Source organism: Macaca nemestrina, chromosome 20 (genome assembly GCF_043159975.1).
Source record: "Macaca nemestrina isolate mMacNem1 chromosome 20, mMacNem.hap1, whole genome shotgun sequence".
Classification (NCBI taxonomy): Eukaryota; Metazoa; Chordata; class Mammalia; order Primates; family Cercopithecidae; genus Macaca; species Macaca nemestrina.
The window spans coordinates 1,528,567-1,553,789 of record NC_092144.1 but is presented as its reverse complement, the minus strand read 5'-3'; the positions used below and the strand labels follow the sequence as shown (position 1 = coordinate 1,553,789).

Sequence of the window (25,223 nt, the reverse complement as noted above, 5' to 3'; positions counted from 1 at the left end):
TGCACGCTGCCCCTGATACCACTCCGTCAGAGCAGGGTGGATGGCCCCGTGGCTGCCCCGGGCTCCTGGCCAGACACCCACAGCCAGGGCAGGTGGGCAGCCCCGGGCTCCAGGCCACACCTGCCGTGCCCGCTCCCTGCCCCCACTGGAGGACCGCGGGTCCTGGCTGTCTCCCCAGGCAGGCCTGCTGAGCCACTGGAGTGGAGTGAGTGTGAGTCAGCCGGCAGGAAGGGACGCTTGCGGCCACTTGCATCAGATGTTCCTGCCGCGTGGCCCCATGGCCAGAGGTCTCAGCCCTGCAGGGGTCCCGAAATGACCCTGCCCATGGCCCTTCATAGCAAGGGACGCCCCTTAGGCTGTGGTTCTGGTCCCTGGAGGGCCAGGCAGGTGGGACTGTGAGGTGGGGTCTCGTGGCACCCACTGCACTTGCAAGAGTGTGCAAGTGTGCACAGCCTACCCCCACCTCTTCACTCCCACACGGGCCCATGGCTGAGCCTGCAAGGACCCAGGCTCGGGGCCTCTCCCAGGGACACCTGCCTCCACCAGGCACACAGACACACGCCCCGATCTGCTCACACTCAGACCACCCACACCAAGTTTTTTTTTTTTAAATGTTGTAGGGGAAAGGTCTTTATTGTCACCCCCCCGGAGGGTTGTCCGATACAATACGGACACCAAGCTAAGTTTGAATTGAAGATAAACAGTGAATAACTGGGCCTGGCGTGGTGATCCCAGCACTTTGGGAGGCTGAGGCAGGAGAATCATTTGAGGCCAGGAGTTCAAGACCAGCCTAGGCAACATGTTGAGACCCCCCCCCCCATCTCAGAAAATAAAATTAGCTGAGCGTTGCCTGGCGCAGTGGCTCACCCTTGTAATCCTAGAACTTTGGGAGGTGGAGGCGGGCTGATTGCCTGAGCTCAGGAGTTCGAGATCAGCCTGGCCAACATAGCAAAACCCCATCTCTACTAAAAATATAAAAATTAGCTGGGCATGGTGGTGCGCGTCCCAACTCCTCAGGAGGCTGAAGCATGAGGATCACCTGAACCTGGGAGGCGGAGGTTGCTGCGAGCCGAGATCGAGCCACTGCACTCCAGCCTGGCAACAGAGCGAGACTCCGTCTCAAAAACAACAAGCAAACAAAAAGCCTCCAGACAATGGAACCCCCCATAGGATCCCTTGCTGCACACACCCCGCCGGGCCCTAAGAGGGGTGGTCAGGGTGGACTGTATAGCCAACCTGCCTCCCCGGGCTCAAAGGAGATGGGGGAGGAAGAGGCCCAGGGCTGGCAAGTCAGGACCTGCCTGGGCACCTCCTCTGGGGCTTTGGGGACACCCTACATCCAACACAGGCTGAAAGTCGCTTTGCATTCTGCAGAACTAAAGAAAAAAATAAAGAAAAAAGAATCACTCTACAGAAATGAGGAAACGCTCAAGGGCTGGCAGGAGGCAAACAGGTCGCCCCCAAGGAAGCGGGCGCTCTACACCTTTGGGCTGAGGCCTGCCAAGCCTGCTCCATGACCAGGGGCAGGACCGGCCACCTCTAGGGAGCTGCAGGACCCAGGGCAGGCTGAGCCTATGGGCCTCCATCCCTCCGGAGTCTCGCAGTGGGGTGGGTGGTGCGGCCTCCACTGTCACCAAGCATCTGTTGTCCCAGGAAGTAAGCAGGAGTCTGTCCCTCTCCTGGATGGAAGGCCATGCCACCCAGTGGCCGTGGGACCTTTAGGAAGTACCCGTGAGGGCGGGAGGTGGCTCAGGGGTCTGGGTCACCCCGGGGCCGGCCTGCAGGGAACAACTCAAGCTCATCCCTGAGCCTTCTGTGTGCCCCAGGCCACTCTGCCAGGGCCCCGGAAGGCCGCGGGAGGTGGGACCAGTGGTGGGACAGCCAGAAAGGAACTGGGCTTGCTGGGGGTCTCCTATGGGAGAGGAGCATGGGGCCAGCATGGCCCAGACAGCTGGGATCTCCAGTGCGGGTTGCTGGGTGCACACTGGGTGTCTGTGGGGGCCGTAAGCCGGGGTCAAAGATAGAAATTGGGCAGAGCCAGCTCAGTCAGGTGAGTCCTGGAGCTGTGAAGATCCCGGAGCCCGTCCCCCCACCCACCACACCCTGAGGTCCGTCACCCACCAGTGTGGCCAGTTCTGGTTCCGTTCCATCAGCACCTCCCGGGGCCTGACCTGCTCCCAGTGCACCCAAAACAGGTTCTGGGCTGGGGTCGACGCTCACCTGTCCCAGCTAATGAGGCTAGCTGGTGACGAGGTGAGGTGGGGCTGGGGTGTCCCGGGAGAAGCCACCAGGCCTAGCTTGGGGTGGGGGAGCCCACAGGGTTCAGGGCATGTTCTGATCCCTCCTTAAAGGAGCCACAGCCCCTCCTAGCCAAGATCAGGTTCACCTTGGCCCCACAGGCTTGGCTGGGCCCTGCCGTGACCTCCTGGAAGAGGAAGCCACAGCCGAACCCCTAGTTAGGCCTGGTGAGGGCTCCAGGGTGGGGGACCTGGGGGGTGAGGAGAAAGAAAGAAGCCACCTGCTAGGCCGGGCGTGGTGGCTCACGCCTGTAATCCCAGCACTTTGGGAGGCTGAGGCAGGCAGATCACCTGAAGTCAGGAGTTCAAGACCAGCCTGCCCAACATGGAGAAACCCCGTCTCTAGTAAAAATACAAAAATTAGCCAGGTTGATGCTGTGTACCTATAGTCCTAGCTACTTAGGAGGCTGAGGCAGGAGAATCGCTTGAACCCGGGAAGTGGAGGTTTCAGTGAGCCAAAATAGTGCCATTGCACTCCAGCTTGGGTAACAAGAGCAAAACTCCGTCTCAAAAAGTAAAAATAAAAATAAAAAAATAAGCCACCTGCTGGAGATGCTGCCCCCCCCAACCTTGGCCAAGTCCCAGGTGACCTGGAAGCCATTCCAAGCCACCCCAGGGCCAGGCAAGACACTGCGGTACAGGGTGGTGGCTGTGCCAGGAACGCCGCAGGGGGAGCCCGCTGGAGAGTGGGAGGGACGTCAGTGCGTGGGGGGAGTGGGGGTCTCTGTCCTTGTGTCTAGGGGGCATGGGCGTTTTCAGGTGTGGATTTGGTAGCGGTGCAGCAAGGTGCTGGGTGCTGGGGCGGCAGGGGTTGAACTGCAGCAGGAGAGAAGGAGAGAGGAGGGGGAAGGGGAGGAGAGGAGGGGGAAGGGGAGGAGAGGAGGGGGAAGGGGCAGAGAGGAGGGGAGGGGAGGAAGAAGAGGGGAGGGGAGGAAGAGGAGGGGAGGAAGAGGAGGGGAGGAAGGAGAGGGGAAGAAGGGGAGGGGATGAGGGGAGGAGAGGAAGAAGCAGTGGAAGGGAGGAGAGGAGGGAGGATGGGGAGGAGGAGAGGGGAGGAGAGAGAGGAGGACAGAGGGGAGGGGAGGAGAGAGAGGAGGATAGAGGGGAGGAGAGGAGGGGAGGAGGGAGGAGAGAAGGGGACGAGGGGAGGAGGGAGGAAGGGGAGGAGAGGAGCCAGAGCTCGGCTCCAGCTGATGCTGATTCCAGCCCACAGCCACACCTCATTTCCTGTTTGTCCTCCTTCTGGGGCCAGCGTCTCCCAGGCCCTCCTCCTCACTCTGGTGCTCCTCCAGGGCAACCCTGAGCTCCCTCCCAGGCTGGCTGACCCGCCCTGCAGTCATGGAGCTGCTGTCCTGGCCCCAGGCCCTGCCTGTCCCACCCACCTACCTCCGGGCTGGCTAGTGCCCACCCTCACTGCCCCAGCCCAGACCACACTGCGGGAGGACCGGACTGAGGAGACGGTCACCCGGGGCACGGACCAGGCTTCCTGCCTCCTGCCAGAGAGGCTCTTCCCCGCCCCAGGCAGGTGGAGGTCTGACTCCCAGGGCCCCAGCTGGGAGTGGGGGTGGGGGCAGGGGGCGAGGCTGGCAGGGGTGGCCAGCCTCGTAGGGCCCCCAGGGGCTGGCACAGCTCACAGCAGGGCAGGGCCAGGCACGGCCCACACAGGCGGGTGGGTGACCCTCCCCTTCTCCAGGGGCTACTGGCCATCTCGTGCCGCCAGCCTGGGCCTGGCTGCCTGTCCAGGGCTGGTCTAGGGAGAGGGTCGACTAGAGAGGACTCTGCCTCTGCTGGGGAGGAAAGGAAAGGAGAGGGTGCCAGCGCCCATCCCTGTTGGTACAGCCGCCAGCACACCGAACAGTCCCGCTCAAACGTCCAAACTGTTGAGGCTGACAAACCCCTTGCTGATTATTTGGAAAATACTGAGTTTTCTCCCTGCTCACACCAGACATCAGATAGAGGCCCCATGGGGCGGACAGCATAAACCAGGGGGAACCCCGCTGCTGGGATTCACCTCCTTTCTCTCTCCCCACTCAGGGTGTGGATTTCAATGTCTGCAGCCTCCTGGGACCTCACCAGGTCAGAGCATCATGAGATGCAGAGTTTCTTGGGGGGTCCATAGAATCCCCTAAACCAGGGGGTCTCACCCAAGGCAGATCCTGTCCCCAGGGGACACTGGGCGACGCCTGGGGACATCTGTGGTTGTCACAATACTAAGGGGAGACCACGGTTTCAAAATTCTAAACCAGTCAGGCGCAGTGGCTCATACCTGTAATCCTAGCACTTTGGGAGGTCAAGGTGGGCGGATCACAAGGTCAGGAGTTCGAGACCAGCCTGGCCAAGATGGTGAAACCCCGTCTCTACTAAAAATACAAAAACTGGCCAGGCACGGTGGCTCAAGCCTGTAATCCCAGCACTTTGGGAGGCCGAGGCGGGCGGATCACAAGGTCAGGAGATCGAGACCATCCTGGCTAACATGGTGAAACCCCGTCTCTACTAAAAATACAAAAAAATTAGCCGGGCAAGGTGGCGGCGCCTGTAGTCCCAGCTACTCAGGAGGCTGAGGCAGCAGAATGGCGTGAACCCGGGAGGCGGAGCTTACAGTGAGCTGAGATCGCGCCACTGCACTCTAGCCTGGGCGACAGAGCGAGACTCCGTCTCAAAAAAAAAAAAAAAAAAAAAAATTAGCCGGGCGTGGCTAACTCAGTTCCATCTGCAGAATCCCTTTCACCTAGGAAGTTCCCCTGGCCATGCCCGGCCCAGGATCTGCACCCTGAAAGACCCCCCTCAAAAGAAACGAAGGGCTTGTTAAACGAAGGGCTTGTTGGGGAACAGATCAGCTGGGACCAGGGCACAGGGCACCAGGCTCCCCACCCATGTCCCTCTGAGAGCCATCTGGGTGTCCTCTGGGCTCCACCCCGGGGGTAATAGGAGGAGGAGGAGGAGGAGGAGAGGAAGCCAGGTGACTGGCCAAGTGCTGGCATGGAGTGGATGGAGGCCAGGGATGCTGCTCAGCTCCCTGCAGTACCCAGGACGGCCCCGCCCCGGAGGATGACTGAGCCTTGAGCGTCCACAGGGCCAATGGGGAGGAACCCTGGGTGGAACATCCCTAGAGCCGGAGGTCGTCTTCCTGTGTCTGAGCTTCCTCAGTTTTCCTGATTGCTGCGTGAGGCTTTTTTTTTTTGAGACGGAGTCTCACTCTGTCGCCCAGGCTGGAGTACGGTGGCGCCATCTCAGCTCACTGCAAGCTCCGCCTCCCGGGTTCACGCCATTCTCCTGCCTCAGCCTCCTGAGTAGCTGGGACTACAGGCGCCCGCCACCTCGCCCGGCTAATTTTTTGTATTTTTAGTAGAGATGGGGTTTCACCATGTTAGCCAGGATGCTCTCAATCTCCTGATCTCGTGATCCGCCCGCCTCGGCCTCCCAAAGTGCTGGGATTACAGGCCTGAGCCACCGCACCGGGCCTTTTTTTTGTATTTTTAATAGAGACGGAGTTTCACTATGTTGGTCAGGCTGGTATCAAACTCCTGACCTTGTGATTCGCCCGCCTCGGCCTCCCAAAGTGCTGGGATTACAGACGTGTGCCACCGCGCCCAGCCTGCATGAGGCTCTTGATGGCTCCCACCTACTGGGGCTGTGGGAGGGGGACAGGGCCCAAGGCAGGGCCTGGCTGTGGTGCTGGGAATGGGCCTGCCCCTCTGGCCTGGTTCCCAGATCAGCTTTTCCTGTCTGGTGCCTGAGCCTGGCTGGACAGAGAGCCCAGACACGGGCTGAGCCTTGGTTCAGGTCTGCTTCTTGTAGTCAGGGTGAATGTTGAACCCATGTGGGTCCACACTGAAGGATGGACATAGCTCCACACCTGCACCAAGGACAGTGTATACACAGCCGCACACCAGGAAATGGTCTCACTTCCTCTGTGGACTGAGCTGAGTACCCCTGGAAAAACCCGTCTACGTCCTAACCCTGGTACCCGCGAACGAGAAACGATTTGAAAATAGGGTCTGGAACCAAGATGAGATCACACTGAGTGGGCCCTAAGTCAATGACTGGTGTCCTTAGAAGAAGAGGAGGCCGGGCGCGGTGGCTCACACCTGTAATCCCAGCACTTTGGGAGGCTGAGGCGGGCAGATCACTTGAGGTCAGGAGTTCTTTGAGACCAACCTGCCCAACATAGTGAAACCCCCATCTCTACTAAAAATACACACAAAAAAGTTAGCTGGGCGTGGTGGCACGTACCTGTAATCCCAGCTACTTGGGAGGCTGAGGCAGGAGAATTCCTTGAACCTGGGAGGCAGAGGTTGCGGTGAGCCGAGATCGTGCTGTTGCACTCCAGCCTGGGCAACAAAAGGGAACTCCATCTCAAAAAAAAAATGAGAATAGGCTGGGCGCGGTGGCTCAAGCCTGTAATCCCAGCACTTTGGGAGGCCGAGACGGGTGGATCACGAGGTCAGGAGATCAAGACCATCCTGGCTAACATGGTGAAACCCCATCTCTACTAAAAAATACAATAAAGGCCGGGCGCGGTGGCTCAAGCCTGTAATCCCAGCACTCTGGGAGGCTGAGACGGGCGGATCACGAGGTCAGGAGATCGAGACCATCCTGGCTAACATGGTGAAACCCCGTCTCTACTAAAAAATACAAAAAACTAGCCGGGCGAGGTGGCAGGCGCCTGTAGTCCCAGCTACTCGGGAGGCTGAGGCAGGAGAATGGTCTAAACCCGGGAGGCGGAGCTTGCAGTGAGCTGAGATCCGGCCACTGCACCCCAGCCTGGGCGACAGAGCAAGACTCTGTCTCAAAAAAAAAAAAAAAAAAAAACAAAACAGAAAACTAGCCGGGTGAGGTGGTGGGCGCCTGTAGTCCCAGCTACTCGGGAGGCTGAGGCAGGAGAATGGCCTAAACCCGGGAGGCGGAGTTTGCAGTGAGCTGAGATCCGGCCACTGCACTCCAGCCCGGGCGACAGAGCGAGACTCCGTCTCAAATAAATAAATAAATAAATAAATAAATAAATAAATAAATAAAAATAAAAAGAGCAGACAGCAGGCTTAGTGGTTCATATCTGTAATTCCAGCACTTTGGAAGGCCAAGGTGGGAAGGTCCCTTGAGGTCAGGAATTCTAGTGCAGCTTGGGCAACACAGTGAGACCCCATCTCTACAAAATGTTTAAAAATCAGCAGGCAAGGTGCCGTTGTCCCAGCTACTCAGGAGGCTGGGACAGGAGGATCGCTTGAGCCCAGGAAGTTGAGGCTGCCATGAGCTATGAATGTATCCCTGCACTCCAGCCTGGGCGAAAGAGTGAGACCCTGTCTCAAAAAATAGTAAAATAGGCCAGGCGCAGTGGCTCACTCCTGTCATCCCAGCACTTTGGGAGGCCGAGGCGGGTGGATCATGAGGTCAGGAGTTCAAGACAAGCCTGGCCAACATGGTGAAACCCCATCTCTACTAAAAATACAAAAAATTATCTGGGTGTGGTGGCACATGCCTGTAATCCCAGTTAGTTAGGAGGATGAGACAGAAGAATCACTTGAACCCAAGAGGCAAAGGTTGCAGTGAGCTGAGATTGTGCCACTGGACTCCAGCCTTGGTGACAGAATGAGACTCTGTCTCAAAAAAAAAAAAAAATAAAAAGGTAAAATAAGAAGAAAAGACACAGACACAGAGGAGGAGGCAGAGACTGGAGCGATGTGGCCACCAACCGAGGACCACCAGAGCCCCCAGAAGCTGGGAGAGGCAGGAGGCATCCTCCTAGAGTCCTCGGAGGAAGCAAACAAAGCTCTGCCCACACTTCTAGACCTCTGGGTTCCAGGACTGTGAGAGCATACATTTCTGTTTTTTTTTTTTTTTTTGAGACGGAGTCTTGCTCTGCCGCCCAGGCTGGAGTGCAGTGGCCGGATCTCAGCTCACTGCAAGCTCCGCCTCCCGGGTTCACGCCATTCTCCTGCCTCAGCCTCCCGAGTAGCTGGGACTACAGGCGCCCGCCACCTTGCCCGGCTAGTTTTTTGTATATTTTAGTAGAGACGGGGTTTCACCATGTTAGCCAGGATGGTCTCGATCTCCTGACCTCGTGATCCGCCCATCTCGGCCTCCCAAAGTGCTGGGATTACAGGCTTGAGCCACCGCGCCCGGCCCATTTCTGTTGTTTTAAGTCTCCTAGTTTGTGGTTCTGTGTTACAGTGGCCTCAACAGGCTCACACAACCACACAACCCCTACGTGAGAGCGGGCGCGCGCGCACACACACACACACACACTCTCATCCTTTCCTCAAAGCACTATTTAGTCGGCACCCTCCGTGAGCCAGGTCCGGGCAAGCAGGTCTAGCAGCTCCACCCCAGCTGGCACCTGGAGCTAACGTGTGTCTGTGTGTGTGTGTATGAACCCACACACACACAAGCACGCACAATAAGGGGGGCCGGGGAACCTGGTTTTCTGTCCCCCCATTGCCAAGAGTCAGGGCAATGCCAGGCGCTGGGCTGCATTCTGACTGGGAATCCCCCACAGCCTCCTCACAATGCCCCAGGGGTGGCTAAAGCCAGGCCCCCCAGCCATTGTGGCCTGAGAGCCGTGGCCTTCGCAGGCAGGGGTTCCCAGCTTCAGGTCAGTGGGGCTCCAGCCTCTCTGAGCTCAGGGCCTGGTTGGGGGCTGTGCGAAGTTTCTGGAAACCCCTGCAGAAGAGGAGACCACAGTCCACCCACGGTAGGTGAACCCCCACTCCTTGTGTGCCCAAGGCCTGGGGCCTGGGGAGGACTTTGAACCAGGATGCTGTGTGTTGGGGGACTGGCAGCTCAGGACGGGCTGATTCTATCTAAGCCCGGTTTGGGGCCCCAGCCAAAACGGGACTGTGTTTTACTTCCTGTCCTGGCCACCATCCACCCCTTGGGCTTTTTCCCAGTGAGTCTCAGGTCCCAGTTCTCCCTGAAACGCCGTTCGAGGACAGAGGAAGGGTCCTTCACAGATCTCGGTCCCCACCCTCTACTCTGGTTCCTGCCAACCACAAAGCAAACTCAGGGAGCTCACTGCTCCCGAGGCAGAGTGGCCCAGGGGAAACAGAAAGGTGGTGGTGGTGGTGGCTGGTCCCCCAGCACTAGAAGGGAGTGGCTGGGACTCCAAGCGTGCTGGTGGTGCACGAGGTGGACAGCTGGAGCCAGCATCGGAGAACTGCAAGAGGGAGCCATGGCAGGTTCTACAGCGAGGGCATGACCCAAGGGAGTGGGGGTATCTTAGGCCCGGGTCGACAGGCCGAGGGAGTTGCCCTGTGTGGGGCCAGGCGGCAGGACTCAGCCCAGTGCCCCGCAGGTCCCCCGTGTCCCGCCAGCCTCAGGTGGCAAAGACAGGCCAGCTCCGGGCCGTGCAGCATGGGCGCTACGGGGTTCCGCAAGACCCCAGTGCGCCGCACTGCGCAGGCGTACGCTAGCCGTTTCGGACACGGCCTGCCGCCGGAGAGCGCAGCCGCACTGGGCTTCCAGAGAGTCCTCTTCTGGCTCCGCCCACGTCGTGCGCAGGGGGCGAGGCCGGGCGGAGCCTGCGTCGGAGGCGGGGCCAGAGCGGATCCAGGCCTATAAAGGTGGCGGCGGCGGCGACGCGCCCGGCTCCTCTCAGCGGCGGCGGCCCAGGAAGAGGGGTCCGCGCTGGCGGCGGCAGCGCTGTTCCCCGCGCGGTCCGCGGAGCGGGGTCCGGGCTGCGCGACGTGGGGCGGCGGCGGCACTGCGGCCCCGGCCCGAGCCCGACCCCGGTGAGTGCGAACCACAAGGCGGCCCCGGGGACCCCGACCCGGTAGCGGGAAACGGGCCCCGCGGAGCCCCCGCCGCCCCCGCCCGGTCCGCGCTCCCGGCAGGCCGAGCTCGGCTCACCGCCCTCCCTTTGTCTGCTCCCGCCCGCAGGGTCCCCTCCTCGGCCGCCCCCCGTCCGGCCGCCCGCCCTCGGGCCGCCCCCCGGGCCCTCGGTCCCCTCCCCCGCTGGCGGGGCCCGGACAGAAGATGGTGCAGAAGAAACCAGCCGAACTTCAGGGTTTCCACCGTTCGTTCAAGGTGAGGCCCGGGGTCGGTTTGGGGGCGCTCCGGGCTGGACCACCGGAATGGCCGGCGTGGGGGGCGCGCGGCTCGCCCCTAAGATCGGCTCCCGGGGCTCGTGCTTGGCCCCCGCCCTACACCCGGGGCTGCCCGGTCCGGCCATGCGCTGAAGCGGGGTCGGTATGCGAGGATGGGGGGTCAGCAGGCCGCAGTCCTCTCTCCAGCCTTGGCCACCGGATCCTTCCTCCAGGATCCCCAAGTGAGGCTGGGAGCAGGAGCCCCCTCCCCGTCAGGGGGCCAGGCCATGTGTCCCCTGCAAGCCCCTGCCGGCTGTGTTCTGGGGGGTCAGCAGGCTGCAGTCCTGTCCCGGTCGCTGCATGTTGCTTATGGGGGGTGTACCCTGCAAGCCCAGCTGGTTGTGCCCTGGTGGGGAGAGGTCAGCGGGCCACATTCCCACCTCCGTGTGGCTTCTGGGGACTTCCTTTCAGAATCCCCAGGCCGGGCTGGTCAGGTGCACCCACCCCCAGGGGGCCTGTGCTGTGGGGGAGGGGATGGGATGTCCCCTCAGCCCTGCACTTTGCAGACACCCCAGGCCCAAGCGCTGTTTCCTGTCGGAGCGGGAAGTTTCTGCGCCGCCCGGGCGGTGACTGCTGTTGAGTGCTGGTTTCAGATGAGCAAATCTGGGGGGGAAGGGGAGGGCAGGTGCTGGGCAGGGGCCCCGCAGGACCTGGCCCAGGGGACGCAGTGATGTCAGCCAGCCCGCCCCACCCCGCAGGCCGGGGTTATGTAATCGCTTCACTGGGCTTCCTTGGGCAGGGACCTGTTGCCCGGTAGGGAAGGCAGGACTGGAGAAGGGGGGGGAGAGAGAGAGTGTGTGTGTGTGTATGTGTGTCTGTGTCTTGTGTGTACACACGCGCTGCTCCAGGGTGGGAGGAGCAAGGGGAAACTCTGAGAAGAATTCCCAGGTCTGTCCAGCCAGCACCCCAGGGCACCACTCACCCCTGCCACCCATGCCTAGTTTTCCCCTAGGACAGCAGGCCTGGCACCATCAGAGTGTCGGGCTGGGCGGGAAAGAGGAGGACCTGACAGCGCAGTGGTCTTTTCCCTCCTGGGGTCAGGCGTGAGCTGATACAGGGTCAGTGCATGGGGCCAGCCAGGCAGCCAAAGCACACTTGAACTTTCTAGATGGTTCCAGCCGCCTCCTGCCAAGGCCTGCTGACTCGAGTCCCGCAGCCAGACCTAGAACAGTGGGGCCAGGACCGCCCACACTGCCCGGGACTGTGGGCCGGCCTCTGCATGACCAGGGCAGCCCGGTTGGGAGCTGGGAAGGTGGGCATCTCAGTGGAGGAGGGCCTGGCAGGCAGTCCTGGCTGTGAGGTGTTTCTCCAGGTGGCCGGGACCGGTTGCTCTAGGAATCTGCCCCCACAGCCCCCACCACTCACGGCTGCTTCCTGGACTGGGGCCACATCTCCTGAAATACCCTCCCTGCCTCCAGTAGGCAGCAGCCCAGCAGGAAGGCACGTCTACAGGCGCCTTGGGTTTCTTTCCGTTTGCAGACAGGAAAGTGAGGCTCCGAGACGGCAGGCGTGTGTGCCCGGGGTTCCCATGTACATGGGCGAGGAGGCCGTGGAGTCTCATGGTGGAGTCTCATGGTGCCCCTCCGCCGTGGTGGCTCCGGCTGTCCATCTGTAGCTTTGCTGAGTTGCAGGCTGTGGCTGGCACGGGGGAACGGTGGCCAGAGAAGGCCAGGGGCTCACGCTGGGCTCTGTGGCCCCTCAGGTCCTTTCACTCTTGTGAGCTCCCACAAGTTGGGGGCAGCTGCCTCCTGTCTCACCCGTGACAGACCTCGGGGCGAGGTCACTAGGCCAAGGTCAGACAGCAGGTGAGCGCCAGTCTGGCCTTAGACCCTGGTCACCGGCCTTGTGGTGGCTGCCCCGGGGCCACCAGGGGCCTCCAGACAGGAGCCTTATGGGAGTGCTGACTCCCCATGGGGGCTAGTTGGAGCCCCCCTTCCTTCCCTCCTCCCCCAGCAGCCTCCTGGCAGCTATCTGCCCAAGCCAGGGTGGGTGGGGAGGCAGGAGGGCAGCTTGGCCCTCGGCCCCTCCCAAACTCTGCCCTCTGGCCTCCACCCATCTGCTGGCCTCGGGTCTCCCATGGGCTCCACTGGAGTCTTACTTCTGCTGAGCCCCACTCAGGCTGTCTGGGGCCCAGACAGGGGCAGTGACCTGGCCCAGAGCACCCAGCATCCTCACTGGGACTGGGACCCCCGCCACCTGTGCAGGCCCCTCCCGCCTGGTTCACCTGGACAGGTGAGGCTGAGTGAGAGCTCAGTAGTACAAGGAACCTGACTGGGCCTCAGTTCCCCAGCTTCAAAGGCCTGGCCCCTTGTAAAGGGCCGGAAGTCCCCATGCTGGGCCACGCTCTGTGGAAACGTGCATATGTTCCAACCATCTTCCACGGGGGCAAAGTCTACGTAACCTGCACTGTTCCTGCCCCCGGTCAGGGTCTTGCTCCCACGTTCCTGGGGCTGGGTCGTTTCTTGACCCAGCCCCAGCCTGCCCAGAGCAGCAGGCCTGGATTTGAATCCTGGCCGCCAGGGCCCAAGGCGGGTTCCTTAGCTGGGTACCAGGGCCCACCAGGGGCTCCCTCCAGGAGTGTCTGGCACTGAGATGGGAGTGCAGGATGTGGTCTGGGCAGGGCCTGGCACACTCGCGCCTGAGGTTGCCTCTCCCGTGAGCCCCCAAGACCAGTACAGCACCGTGTGTACTGACTCAGTAACTGGTAGCTGCCAGGTTGGGGGGCTGGAAGCAGATGAGCCTCTGGTGGGTGAGGGTGGGCTTAGACGCACAGAGCTGCGGAGGGAAGGTGTGCCGGGCAGCCACGGGACACGGGCGGAGGAGGGCAGGTGCCCAGGCTTGGGTGGGGCAGAAGGCGGGGTGATGGAGGCAGAGCCCCCACCTTCAGCAGGCCCCAGAGCACCAGGCACTGAATTCTCACCCCGCCAGCCCCAGGCACTGAGCAAAAGGGAGGGGAGCAGCTTAGGGGAAGGAGAAGTGGTGGTGTGCCATTTTACATGGGGGAAACTGAGGCCCAGGGAGGACTGAGCTTCCCTGAGATGGTCCAGGAGGCCGTGGGAAAGCAGGCACAGCCACCAGGCCGGCAGCCCGCCCAGTGACTCACCTCCCTCCCTCTGCCCCGCCGCCTTTGATCCGCACAACCCGCCCCAGAGGTCAGCCATCCCCATTCTGTGGACAAGCAGACGGAGGTGCAAGACATGGCTTGGGCCCCACCGTGACTCAACCCTGGCATCAGAGGCAGGGTTCCCAAGAGCCATCTGCTCGTGTCTGTCCTCTCCCCGCAATGCACCCCTTTCCCAGAGGCCCCCAGGGCTCTGTGGCTGGGAGGAGGTCTTCCCCACGGCCCCATGTCCCCGTGGCCCATGTCCCTGTGGCCCATGTCCCCGTGGCCCCGTGGAGGTTGGGGCCCGTCTTTATCTGGGGTGGGGCTGTGCTGGGCACTGCAGGGTGCTGAGCAGTGTCCCTGGCCTCCACCCACTGTATGCCAGGAGCTCCCCCAACCAGCCACAACCACAGATGTCCCCAGACATGGCCCAGTGTCTCCTGGGGGACAGAATCACCACCTGGGTTGGCAGATTCCATGGACCCCCCCAGGAGACTCTGCATCTCCTGCTCTTTCCTTGCTGAGGTGCTAGGAGGCCGAACACCTTCCCCATGTGGCCACGCCTGTGATCCCAGCACTCCGGGAGATGGAGGCAGGAGGATCGCTTGAGTCCAGGGGTTTAAGACCAGCCTGGGCAACATAGCAAGACTTTATCTCTACAAAACATCAATTAAAAGAAATCCACACACACACTGAGTGTGGGGCAGCGAGGAGGTGAATGCCAGGAGCTGGGGGGTCCCCCAGTTGATGCTGCCCGCCCCATTGGGAGCTGATCCTGGTGTCGTGTGAGCGGGGACCGAGTTGATTTTTTCGTCATGCTCAGCACAGGGCTTGTCAGCCTGGGCGCTGTGGCACTGGGGCAGGAGAGGTCTCCCTGCTGCGTGGGGAGGGATGGGGTCTGAGTGCCTCTCCTCTCCTCTCCCCTGCAGGGGCAGAACCCCTTCGAGCTGGCCTTCTCTCTAGACCAGCCCCACCACGGAGACTCTGACTTTGGCCTGCAGTGCTCAGCCCGCCCTGGTGAGGGGCCTGAGGGGGAGGAGGGCACGGGGCAGCCGCTGTCGCCGCCATGGCAGTGGCCAGCCCCTGCAGGGGGGTGGGGACCAGCCGGCCAGGGCCATGTCCTGAGCCCCCTGGGCGTGCCTCCTGGAACAGACATGCCCGCCAGCCAGCCCATCGACATCCCGGACGCCAAGAAGAGGGGCAAGAAGAAGAAGCGCGGCCGGGCCACCGACAGCTTCTCGGGCAGGTTTGAAGGTGAGCAGGGATGGCGGGCATTGGGGGAGCCGGGAGCGGGGGACAGCCGGGGTCCCTCTCACGCCCGCCTCGCTGCCCGGCAGACGTCTACCAGCTGCAGGAGGATGTGCTGGGGGAGGGCGCTCATGCCCGAGTGCAGACCTGCATCAACCTGATCACCAGCCAGGAGTACGCCGTCAAGGTGGGCCCGCGGCCGCGCCCTGGGGAACCCAGCACCATGGGATGAGTGCGGGGAGTGGGGGGAGGTGGAAACTGTGTGGCATTCCGGCTCCCCGTCCTAGAGCCAGGAAGACCAGTGTCTAAAAACGGCCACCGGGCCCTGAGTCCAGTTGGGAATGACAGCGGCGGGAGTGGCCCTGTCTGGTACCAGAGTGGCCACCCAGAGTGGCGGCTTCAGTCAGAGGCACTGTGCCCACTGGGTCCCCTGGGCAGTCCCTGCCTCTGAGCCGTCCCTGAGGGTACGTGACAGTTTGGTTTCAAGGATCAAAATACAACGTCATATCCCAGGGCCCAGAGGGGCTCTGCGTTTGGAGAACCTCAGTGCAGGCCCGTGAGAGCCCCGTGTCACCCTAGCCCCAGGCGGCTGCCAAACCCAGGGTGTGACCGAAGGGCTGGGAGCAGGAGCGCTGTTGAGGCCCTGGTTGTCACCCTATGACCTTGTGGGCTGGTTGGATCCTGTATTCCAAGAAATCTTCCAGGCTTCCCTCGTGACCTGGCATGCGGCTCCCGGGCTGGGTGGGGTCCCGGGAGGGCTGGCTGCCTGGGAAAGAGGGCCAGGTGTGCCCTGGCGAGCAGGGCTGGCCAGGAGCCTGTGGGTCCTGGTGGACGGCCAGGCCAGAGCTTTCCTCTGAAGAGGAGGAGGTGGAGGAAGAGGGGTGGCCAGCCTGGGGAGGTTACTGGCCGGGTGCTGGGACCACAGTGGCAGCAGGCAAGGACAGGTGCAGTACACTCCCTGCCTCCTGGGAGCCCCCAGGCAGGCCAAGGCGATGGTGCAGGAGCACGAGGCCCCTCCGGAACACTTCTGCACAGCAGGCGTCCCTCTGAGCACAGTCCTCTCCTGGCGGCCCCACAGGCATCCTTGCTTCCTGTTGTTTGACAGATAGGGACACTGAGGATCGGGGGTTAGGTAGCCTGACTCATGCTGTGTGGCCTCTGGGGGTTCCTAATTGGTGTCTCAGAGCCACCTCCCTGGTCTTCTTGCCACCTTGACCTGGTGTGGTCAGTGCTGGGATCTGGAGAGCCTGGGGGACTTCCTGCTGGAGGTGTTGGCCACTGATGTCCAGGAGTTGGTCCGGCCAGGTGGCAGGGGGAGGAGGAGGTATCCTGGGCAAGTCAGGCGAATCGCTGGGACCTGTGAGTCTGAGGAGCATTTCATTCTACGGGGACTGGGGTGTGGGCCCTCTGCCCTCAGCGGGAGTCATGCTGCGGGAAGCTGCCTGGGGGTCCCCCGGTGCCATGAGGCTGCTGGCTGGATGCCGAGCCCCTAAGCTGGGACCTCAGAATAGGCCCCTTCCATGCCAGGAGGGGCTGCGCCCCCTCCCTGAGGCAGCATTCTAGCCGGCCACCTCAGGGACAGGACGAGGTTCAGTTTTATCCAGAACCATCTGCAGTGCCTGCTGGGCTCAGCTTTTGGCAGTGGCCTGGGCGGTGGTATTTCAGGACACCCTGGCGTCCAGTTGTTCTCTTGCCCCTCGCTGGGGCAGCTTTGTTTCTCAGTGTAGACACGGGACTGCAGAGACAGGAGCCAGGGACTCGAGTGGAATGCCACATCCCCACTGCGAGCAGGCCATCGCAGTGGGCAGGGAACCCTGGGCAGAGTGCTCAGGCAGCCAGCCACCCGCCCAGTGAGAGGGGCTAGCGTATCCAGCCTGGGAAGAGGGTCCCAGCAGGTGCCAGGTCGGGAGCTGCAGACACCTCCTGACCCCACCTCTGTGAGTGAAGGTGGTGGGGAGCAGCTGGAGCTGCTGGGGACAGTGGGGTGGCTTCCTGAGGCTCTGGGGCTCAGGGAGGCTGGATCCACCAGTGGCTGGGGCAGCCAACCAGGGCGGGCCCCAAACAGATACTGGCTGAGGCGATGGGTAAGTGTCTGCCCAGGCTGGCTCGGAGCCGGGGAGCAGGACTTGGTGCTGTGACCACATGTGAGGTGGGGCCTGGTGGGCTGGCAGCCAGGTGTCCTGAGGCCTCCCTAGTTCTATGGGTCACCAGGGATCCGCCTTGTGGAGACAGAGGACTACAGCTGACTGTCTCTGGGTCAGGAAGGGTGGCCACCCAGGGCAGGAGACCCTGACATCCTGTGGGGGTATTTTGCAGAAGGCCCAAGTATGTCTCTGAGGGCTGTCAGGGTCACAGGTGGAGAGCAGCCCCCACTGGCTTTTTTTTTTTTTTTTTTTTGAGACAGAGTCTTGCTCTGTCACCCAGGCTGGAGTACAATGGCACGATCTCAGCTCACTGCAACCTCCACCTCCCGGGTTCAAGTGATTCTCCTGCCTCAGCCTCACAAGTAGTTGGGATTACAGGTGCCCGCCACCGTACCCAGCTAATTTTTGTATTTTTAGTAGAGACGGGGTTTCATCATATTGGCCAGGATGGTCTCAATCTCCTGACCTCATGATCCACCTGCCTCAGCCTCTGAAACTGCTGGGATTACAGGCGTGAGCCACCGCACCTGACCTTTTTTTTTTTTCTTTCTTTCTTTCTTATCCTTGACTTGCAGTAAATTCCAGGCCCCCCTAGGCGAGCCCAGCTTTCTATCTCTTTTTTTTATTATTTATTTATTTATTTATTTATTTATTATTATTTTTTAACTTATTTATTATTATTATACTTTAAGATGTAGGGTACATGTGCATAACGTGCAGGTTTGTTACATATGTATACTTGTGCCATGTTGCTGTGCTGCACCCATCAACTCGTCATTTACATCAGGTATAACTCCCAATGCAATCCCTCCCCCCTCCCCCCTCCCCATGATAGGCCCCGGTGTGTGATGTTTCTATCTCTTTTTTTTAATTTAGAGACAGGGTCTCCCTCTGTCACCCAGGCTGGAGTGCAGTGGCAACATCATAGCTCACCACTAACTTAAAAAACATTTTGGGGCCGGGCGCGGTGGCTCACACCTGTAATCCCGGCACTTTTGGAGGCCGAGGTGGGTGAATCACCTGTAAGTCAGGAGTTCAAGACCAGCCTGGCCAAAATGGTGAAACCCCGTCTCTACTAAAAATACGAAACAATTAGCTAAGTGTGGTCGCAGGCTCCTGTAATCCCAGCTACTCAGGAGGCTGAGGCAGGAGAATCGCTTGAACCCGGGAGGTGGAGGTTACGGTGAGCCGAGATTGTGCCATTGCACTCCAGCCTGGGCAACAAAAGCGAAACTCCATCTTTTTTTTTTTTTTTTTTTTTTCGAGATGGAGTCTCGCTCTGTTGCCCAGGCTGGAGTGCAGTGGCCAGATCTCAGCTCACTGCAAGCTCCACCTCCCAGGTTTACACCATTCTCCTGCCTCAGCCTCCCAAGTAGCGGGGACTACAGGCGCCCGTCACCGCGCCCGGCTAGTTTTTTGTATTTTTTAGTAGAGACGGGGTTTCACCATGTTAGCCAGGATGGTCTCCATCTCCTGACCTCATGATCCGCCCGTCTCGGCCTCCCAAAGTGCTGGGATTACAGGCTTGAGCTACCATGCCTGGCCGAAACTCCATCTTAAAAAAAACCAACAACAACAACAACAAAAACATTTTGGAGGGATGGGGTCTGGCTGTGTTGCCCAGGCTGGTCTTAAAACTCCTGGGCTCAAGCGATCCTCCTGCCTCAACCTCCCAAAGTGCTGGGATGACAGGCGTGAGCCCTGCTTTCTAGAGTTGCAGGGTATAAGTGTGGTGAATTCCAGCCGTGGCAGTGGAGTTTCTGGCCCCTTCTCAGCTGTGAGCGTCCCGCCAACCCAGGTGCTGTGTCCTCTTGCCTGTTTCAGATCATTGAGAAACAGCCAGGCCACATTCGGAGCAGGGTTTTCCGGGAGGTGGAGATGCTGTACCAGTGCCAGGGACACAGGTAGGTGAGCCACCCTTGCCACAGCACTGGCCTGAGCCGTCTTTCAGCGGATGAAGGGCCTGAGTGCCACATCACCCCCAGCAAGCATCTGTAGGGCACCCAGTTTCCCAGGCCCTGCGTTCCCCTCCCTGAAGAAGGCTGGCTGGCAGCCCCAGGCGGGCAGCGTGAGGCCGGCCTATTGCCCAAGTCCCAGCCTCCAGTGGACCAAGAGGGTGGGCCCCTCCTAGGCTGAGCAGCAGGTACCCAGGGGCCTCAGGAAGCCTCAGCTCCTCTCCTGCCTCCCACCCCCCCCAGGAACGTTCTAGAGCTGATTGAGTTCTTTGAGGAGGAGGACCGCTTCTACCTGGTGTTTGAGAAGATGCGGGGAGGTACCTGGGGGCTCCAGGCTGTGGGGAGGGAGGGAGCTGGGAGGTATTATGGGATGGGGGCCTAGTGCCACCTGCAGGAGGGGGCTTGTGGGGTTTGTGTCCTGCCCAAATGGTGGCTCAGGGGTAAGGCCTTTGGGCCAGAGGAAGCCGGTGTTGGGGCGTCCCCTCCAAAGTGGAGGTGGGTGTGGGCCTTGCGGGGACTCTGAGGTGACCTGTGTGTTCCCCCTGTCCTGCTCTGCCCTGCCCAGGCTCCATCCTGAGCCACATCCACAAGCGCCGGCACTTCAACGAGCTGGAGGCCAGCGTGGTGGTGCAGGACGTGGCCAGTGCCTTGGACTTTCTGCACAACAAAGGTGGGTGGTGAGCCCGCCTTGAGTCCCCTAAGGCCGCCTGCCAAGGACTCCTGGAAGACCCCCAGCCCCTCACCCCCTCGTGGTTCTGTGGCTTCTCCCCCAGGCATCGCCCACAGGGACCTAAAGCCGGAAAACATCCTGTGTGAGCACCCCAATCAGGTATGCCAGCCCGGGCAGAGCGGTCCCGCGGGAGGGGTGGCCGCGTGGGACCCCAGGCTCACGGCCCTCTTGGCCCCTCCCAGGTCTCCCCCGTGAAGATCTGTGATTTCGACCTGGGCAGCGGCATCAAACTCAACGGGGACTGCTCCCCTATCTCCACCCCGGAGCTGCTCACCCCGGTGAGGGCCCGCGGGCAGGCCTGGAGGCTCGGCTGCCTGCTCTACGGTTGCATAACCTCGCGGAGCCTGGGCCGCTCCGCAGTTCCAGGCCGCGGAGCTCGGGCTTCCGCTTAGCAACAGCCGCTGATTGGTTGGGCGGGATGACGCGGCGGGGCCTCGATTAGGCGCCCCCACCCATCGGTGTTTGGACGGGTGGGGCGGGGCTGCGGCGGGGGCGGGGCGAGCTCTGCACCTGCTGATTGGGCGGGGCGCGTTCCCGGCAGCCGCTGATTGGTCGGGTGGGGCGGGGTCCGAGCCGGCTGGCGCAGGTGACCTGCAGTTACCCGGGCTCCCACGTGATGCCGGGAAGCCCCGGCTGACGCGCCTCTCCCCCGCCCGCAGTGCGGCTCGGCGGAGTACATGGCCCCGGAGGTGGTGGAGGCCTTCAGCGAGGAGGCCAGCATCTACGACAAGCGCTGCGACCTGTGGAGCCTGGGCGTCATCTTGTACATCCTGCTCAGTGGTTACCCGCCCTTCGTGGGCCGCTGTGGCAGCGACTGCGGCTGGGACCGCGGCGAGGCCTGCCCTGCCTGCCAGGTGCGGCGGCCCAGGCACCCTCCTCTCCTGGGCACCCTCCTGTCCTGGACACCTTCTTCCCCTGGGCCTGCCCTGCGCACCCGCTAACCCCAGGGGACCTGCCCTGCGCACCCCCTAACCCCAGGGGACCTGCCCTGCGCACTCCCTAAGTCCAGGGGACCTTCCCCCGACCACCCCCTAACCCCCGGGGACCTGCCTTGTATGCCTTCCAACCCGCTGGGACCTGCCCTGTGTGCCCTACTCCCTGATACCATCCACAGGGCAGTGCCGCCCTGTCCTCCAGTTTCCTGAAGGCTTTTCAGGTTTGCCTGCCCAGGGGAAAACGCAGACAGGGTTCAGAGAGCTGAGAGGTGGAGTGATGCTCCTGGTTTGGGGGGATCAGGCTCAGACTGCCTGCCCGCTGCTTAAGGCTCAGCATCTGTGGCCTGTGGCCCTTGGAACTAGGTCCTTCAGAGCTGCCTTTTTGTAAATCCAGCTGCACTTGGGTAGAGCCGACTCTCCTGGTCCGGCTCCCAGTCCCCTCCGCCCCAGGTGTGCATGGTCAAGGGTCTCGTGGTGGTTGGGGTCCTGATGGAGCCACATGTCAGTGCACAGTATCCAGCTTCTTGGGCAGATCTAAGCTCCTCTGTGTTCTGTGTCCCCAGAACATGCTGTTTGAGAGCATCCAGGAGGGCAAGTATGAGTTCCCCGACAAGGACTGGGCCCACATCTCCTGCGCTGCCAAAGACCTCATCTCCAAGCTGCTCGTCCGTGACGCCAAGCAGAGACTGAGCGCTGCCCAAGTCCTGCAGCACCCCTGGGTTCAGGGGGTGAGTGCCAGCCCCAGGGGCGCCAGGGAGGGTATGGGAGGCTGCAGGGTGGCCTCAGAGCAAGCACGGGAAGCCCCGAGGGTGTAGCCTGGCACTCTGAGATGCATTGAGGCCTGAGCACAGGCTCTGCCCTGGGATGAGGGTTGCAGCGGAAATCCCCGCCACCCACCTATGCGCGGTGCCCGCTGGCCAGGCAGGCAGCTCCCAGAAGCAGCTACTCAGAGAACCTTCCTGGAGGGTGGTGGGGACCTACACTCCGCAGCAAGCTGCAGTCAAGCAGACGGCGAGTCCAGCTCACAGAGACCCCAGCCTGTCGTCAGTTTCAGGCCCAGGCTCTGCCCCCACCCTTCCCTGTGTGGCCTCCGATCCAGGCGGAGTCGGGTGTTTCTCCTGCCAGAGGTCATCTGAGCCGAGCTGCCACCCCAGGGAGTGGGGATTTACTAAAAATAGAAGCTGGGGTCACTCTGTGTCCCCAGGCGAGGGGCTGGGGGCCTCCAAACTCCTTCCAGAAGCATCCAGAGACTCGTGGGTTAAGAGGGGGGCGGAGGTGGGTTTGGGCTGGGAACAGCCGGGAGAGGTAGAGCTTGGGGCTCTACTCTCCACTCTCACTGGGTCCTGCAACACCTCAGCCTGGCCCAGCCTCGGGTTCCCTGGGCAGGTGGACATGGAGCCTCGCCATAGAGACCTTGGGACACGGACTTGGCTCCCGGGGCACCCAGGTGCCCTTCTGGTCTCTCGTGGGGTCCTAGTGATGGGATGGGCACGGCATCCCTTGGCCAGACACCCCACCCGGCACCCCAGGCGGCCCCAGCTGCTCTCCAGCCCTGCCCCCTGCCCGCTTTCGTTGCAGTGCGCCCCGGAGAACACCTTGCCCACTCCGATGGTCCTGCAGAGGTGAGGCCTGCAGGGGTGCTCGGGACCCCCAAGTCCAGGGGGCGGGGTTTCCAGGCTAAGACACTTGGGAAAGACCTGGAGAGCTGCTTTGGGGTCAGGGATGCAGGCAAGCCTGGTAACTCAGTGGAGATCCCGGTGGGGCCCTGGCACTCAGAGGAGCCCCAGGGTCGGGGTGGGAGGAGAGCATGAAGCCCCTTCCCCCAGGGCCTTGCACAGACCCCAGCGGTCCCGTAAGGGATGCCTCCTTGGTGACCACCTACCCCCACCCCATTTCCCAGGAACAGCTGTGCCAAAGATCTCACATCCTTTGCGGCCGAGGCCATTGCCATGAACCGGCAGCTGGCTCAGCACGACGAGGACCTGGCTGAGGAGGAGGCTGCAGGGCAGGGCCAGCCCGTCCTGGTCCGAGCTACCTCACGCTGCCTGCAGCTGTCTCCACCCTCCCAGTCCAAGCTGGCGCAGCGGCGGCAAAGGGCCAGCCTGTCCTCGGCCCCCGTGGTCCTGGTGGGAGACCGTGCCTGACCCTCCCGTCTCTCCCCTTTGTACATAGGTCACCCATCCCCCAATCAAATCTAAAGGTTTTTTAAGCTATCGCCAGCCGGTGTCCTGCGGGCTGCCCCGCCTCTGGCTGGATTCCCAGGCACTAAGCTCAGCTAGGGGGGCGTTTTATAGAAGGTTTTTGCTTTTGGGTTTTTCTTTCCCGTTTCTACCCCTCCCCCTTATTTTTTCCTTCGGACGGTTAAAAGCAATGCAGGCACCCGGGGAGGTGAGCAGAGGGTATGTGGCTGGGTTTGTCCCCTTCCCGGCCCCCAGCCCTGCTCACCTGTACTGTGAAGCCCCCAGGTCACCTGTACTGCCCGCCATCTGCCCACGTGGCTTGCAGTGACTCAGGAGAGCAGACCACAGCGTTCGCCATCTTCCAGAGCTGGGGAGGGGCCCGGGGCCCTGCCCCTGTGTTCCCTCCCAGCCCGCAGTATTTCAGGGACAGGCTCTTCCCCTCTATCCCTCACCCTGAGAGCACCCCTGGTGGCTTGGTTGGGGAGGGAGGACCTGCCTGTCTCCAGAGGGGCCAGGCAGGCAGGTGGAGGGCAGCCCAGCCACCCGCCCCATGGGATCCCCCAGCCCTTCACCCGCGCCTGCCTTGTCCCCATGATAGTTGACAATCGGGGCTTCCTGCAAGGCCTGTCTGTCTGCCCAGGACTCCTGGTGGCCAGATTCGGCCTCCAACCTTGACCTTAAACTGCAGCTGACCCCAGGGGCTCGCCGCTGCCCCTCTCCACCGCTCCAGGGCCTGAGACGGCAGGAGCCCCGCCCGGCCTGAGGCTATTTCCACCGAAGCAGGCAGAGGGACTGGACAGGCACTGTCAGCCAACGTGGGGGGTCCTGAAGACACCCCCTTGGGGCAACCGAGTGCCCCTTCTCAGGGCTCAGTCTGACCGTGGCCACGTCCTGCCTCGCGCCACCCCTCGGGCCTGGCCTGGAAGCTCTGTCAGCTCCGTCCTTGTCCTTAGAGCTGGGCCCAGACCCCAGGGTCTGGCCGAATCCCCACCCCCAGGGCAGCGTTTTTGGTCTGCCACCTTCAGGAAAATGGCCGCGGCCTTGGCCCCCCTTCGGGCACCCAGGAATGGAGGGGCCTGCTCAGTCCCCCCACCCTCCACGCTCCAACCCCTGGGGGCTGCGGAGCCTGCCGCCCCTCCCTGCGGGTGGGGACGTTCTATGCAATACAGGGTTCCACTTTGGAAGTGTGCGGGGCTGTGCTGCGGGGGCAGCTAGGGTCACCACCCGCCCTTCCCAGCCCAGTCCCCAAACTCCACGCCTGGGGCAGCCCCCTCTGGCTTCTAAATCCGCAGTCGGGATTCCTTGTGTTTAGTTTTTTAGTTGTTTTTTTTTTTTAAGGAAAAAAAAACATCGGTTGACTTTGCTTCCCTGTTCTTGAAGAATACTTGAATGTCGGGGGGTCTGGGGGTGGGGGCCTCGGAGACCGTCCGCCTGGCCCTGCTGCCCCTCCCGAATCTCGTACGATGGTCACAGTCCGGTGGCCGTGGGGGTGCTCTGCCCTCCCTGGTCCCCACTGCCCATATCTGTGGACTGCCCCTTCCAAAGACCCCTGGGGGGTGGGGCAGGCCGCCCACCCCCCTCCCCCATCATGTCTCGCCCGTCAGTGATTCTATGTTTTGTAACGGGGGATTCTCTGCCTTTTTGTATAAAAGAACAAGCAAACAGACCCCCGCCCGCTGCAGGCGCCCACAGCCATCGCGTCTGAGCTGCTAGCAGCTTTTTTTTTTTTCCTGAAGGTGGGACAGTCACTTCCTCCTCCCTCCCCACCCCTGTCGCATCCATGTGCGACCTGGAGGACTGGTCAGAACCATTACTGTGAATGAGTGAAGATCCTGGAGAACCCTGGGCCCCAGGCCAGCTCCCAGCGCTGGGGGACAGTGAACGGCCATGTGTTAATGTTACGATGTTTTTAAAAGACAAAAAAAAAAAAAAAAAAACCTCAAAGTTTTTTTTAAGTGGGGGAAAAACATCCAAGCACTTTAATTCCATTGTACCAGGTGAACTGACGGAGCTCAGAAGTTTTCCTTTACACCAACTGTCAATGCCGGAATTTTGTATTCTGTTTTGTAAAGATTTAATAAAAGTCAAAAAACCTGCTGTGTGTGCCTGAGTTCAAGTTTTCTGTCACTGCATAAGGAGCCGCCCCCAACCTATTGTTGCAAAACCACGTTGTTGGCAGTGGTGCTGAGTCAGGAGTTTTGAGGTAGTGGCTCCTGTGGGGTCTGTCTCTGCCCCAGGATGCCTGGATGCACCGCTGGGAAGACAGCGGCCAAAAGCTGAGCTCGGCTGGGCGCGGTGGCTCATGCCTGTAATTACCCAGCACTTTGGGAGGCAGAGGTGGGCAGATCACGAGGTCAGCAGTTCTAGACCAGCCTAATCAACAGGGTGAAACCCCGTCCCTACTAAAAATACAAAAATTAGCCGGACATGATGGTGCACACCTGTAATCCCAGCTACTCAGGAGACTGAGGTAGGAGAATCACTTGAACCCGGAAGGCGGAGGTTGCAGTGAGTCAAGATCGCGCCACTGCACTCCAGCTTGGGCGACAGAGC

The 25,223-nt window shown here is 61.3% G+C and overlaps 1 protein-coding gene across 1 annotated transcript; it reads left to right on the top strand.

The window, feature by feature from the left end:
* The first annotated feature begins 9,875 nt into the window (after positions 1 to 9,875).
* LOC105485925 (MAPK interacting serine/threonine kinase 2) lies at positions 9,876 to 24,767 on the top strand. Its single transcript, XM_011748563.3, has 14 exons — positions 9,876 to 10,021; positions 10,170 to 10,316; positions 14,408 to 14,495; positions 14,631 to 14,732; positions 14,816 to 14,913; positions 18,695 to 18,774; positions 19,069 to 19,142; positions 19,391 to 19,495; positions 19,599 to 19,654; positions 19,738 to 19,833; positions 20,215 to 20,409; positions 21,054 to 21,218; positions 22,069 to 22,112; positions 22,391 to 24,767. The coding sequence occupies exons 2-14, from the start codon at positions 10,266 to 10,268 to the stop codon at positions 22,632 to 22,634; spliced, it is 1,398 nt and encodes a 465-aa protein (XP_011746865.1). The 5' UTR covers positions 9,876 to 10,021; positions 10,170 to 10,265; the 3' UTR covers positions 22,635 to 24,767.
* Positions 24,768 to 25,223: the final 456 nt, after the last annotated feature.

Excerpts from the sequence above, each read along its gene's own strand:
- LOC105485925 (XM_011748563.3), top strand. The coding sequence starts at position 10,266 with ATGGTGCAGAAGAAACCAGCCGAACTTCAGGGTTTCCACCGTTCGTTC. Across the intron at positions 14,496-14,630 it reads GCAGTGCTCAGCCCGCCCTG|ACATGCCCGCCAGCCAGCCC; the intron begins GTGAGGGGCCTG and ends CTCCTGGAACAG. Across the intron at positions 22,113-22,390 it reads ACTCCGATGGTCCTGCAGAG|GAACAGCTGTGCCAAAGATC; the intron begins GTGAGGCCTGCA and ends CCCATTTCCCAG.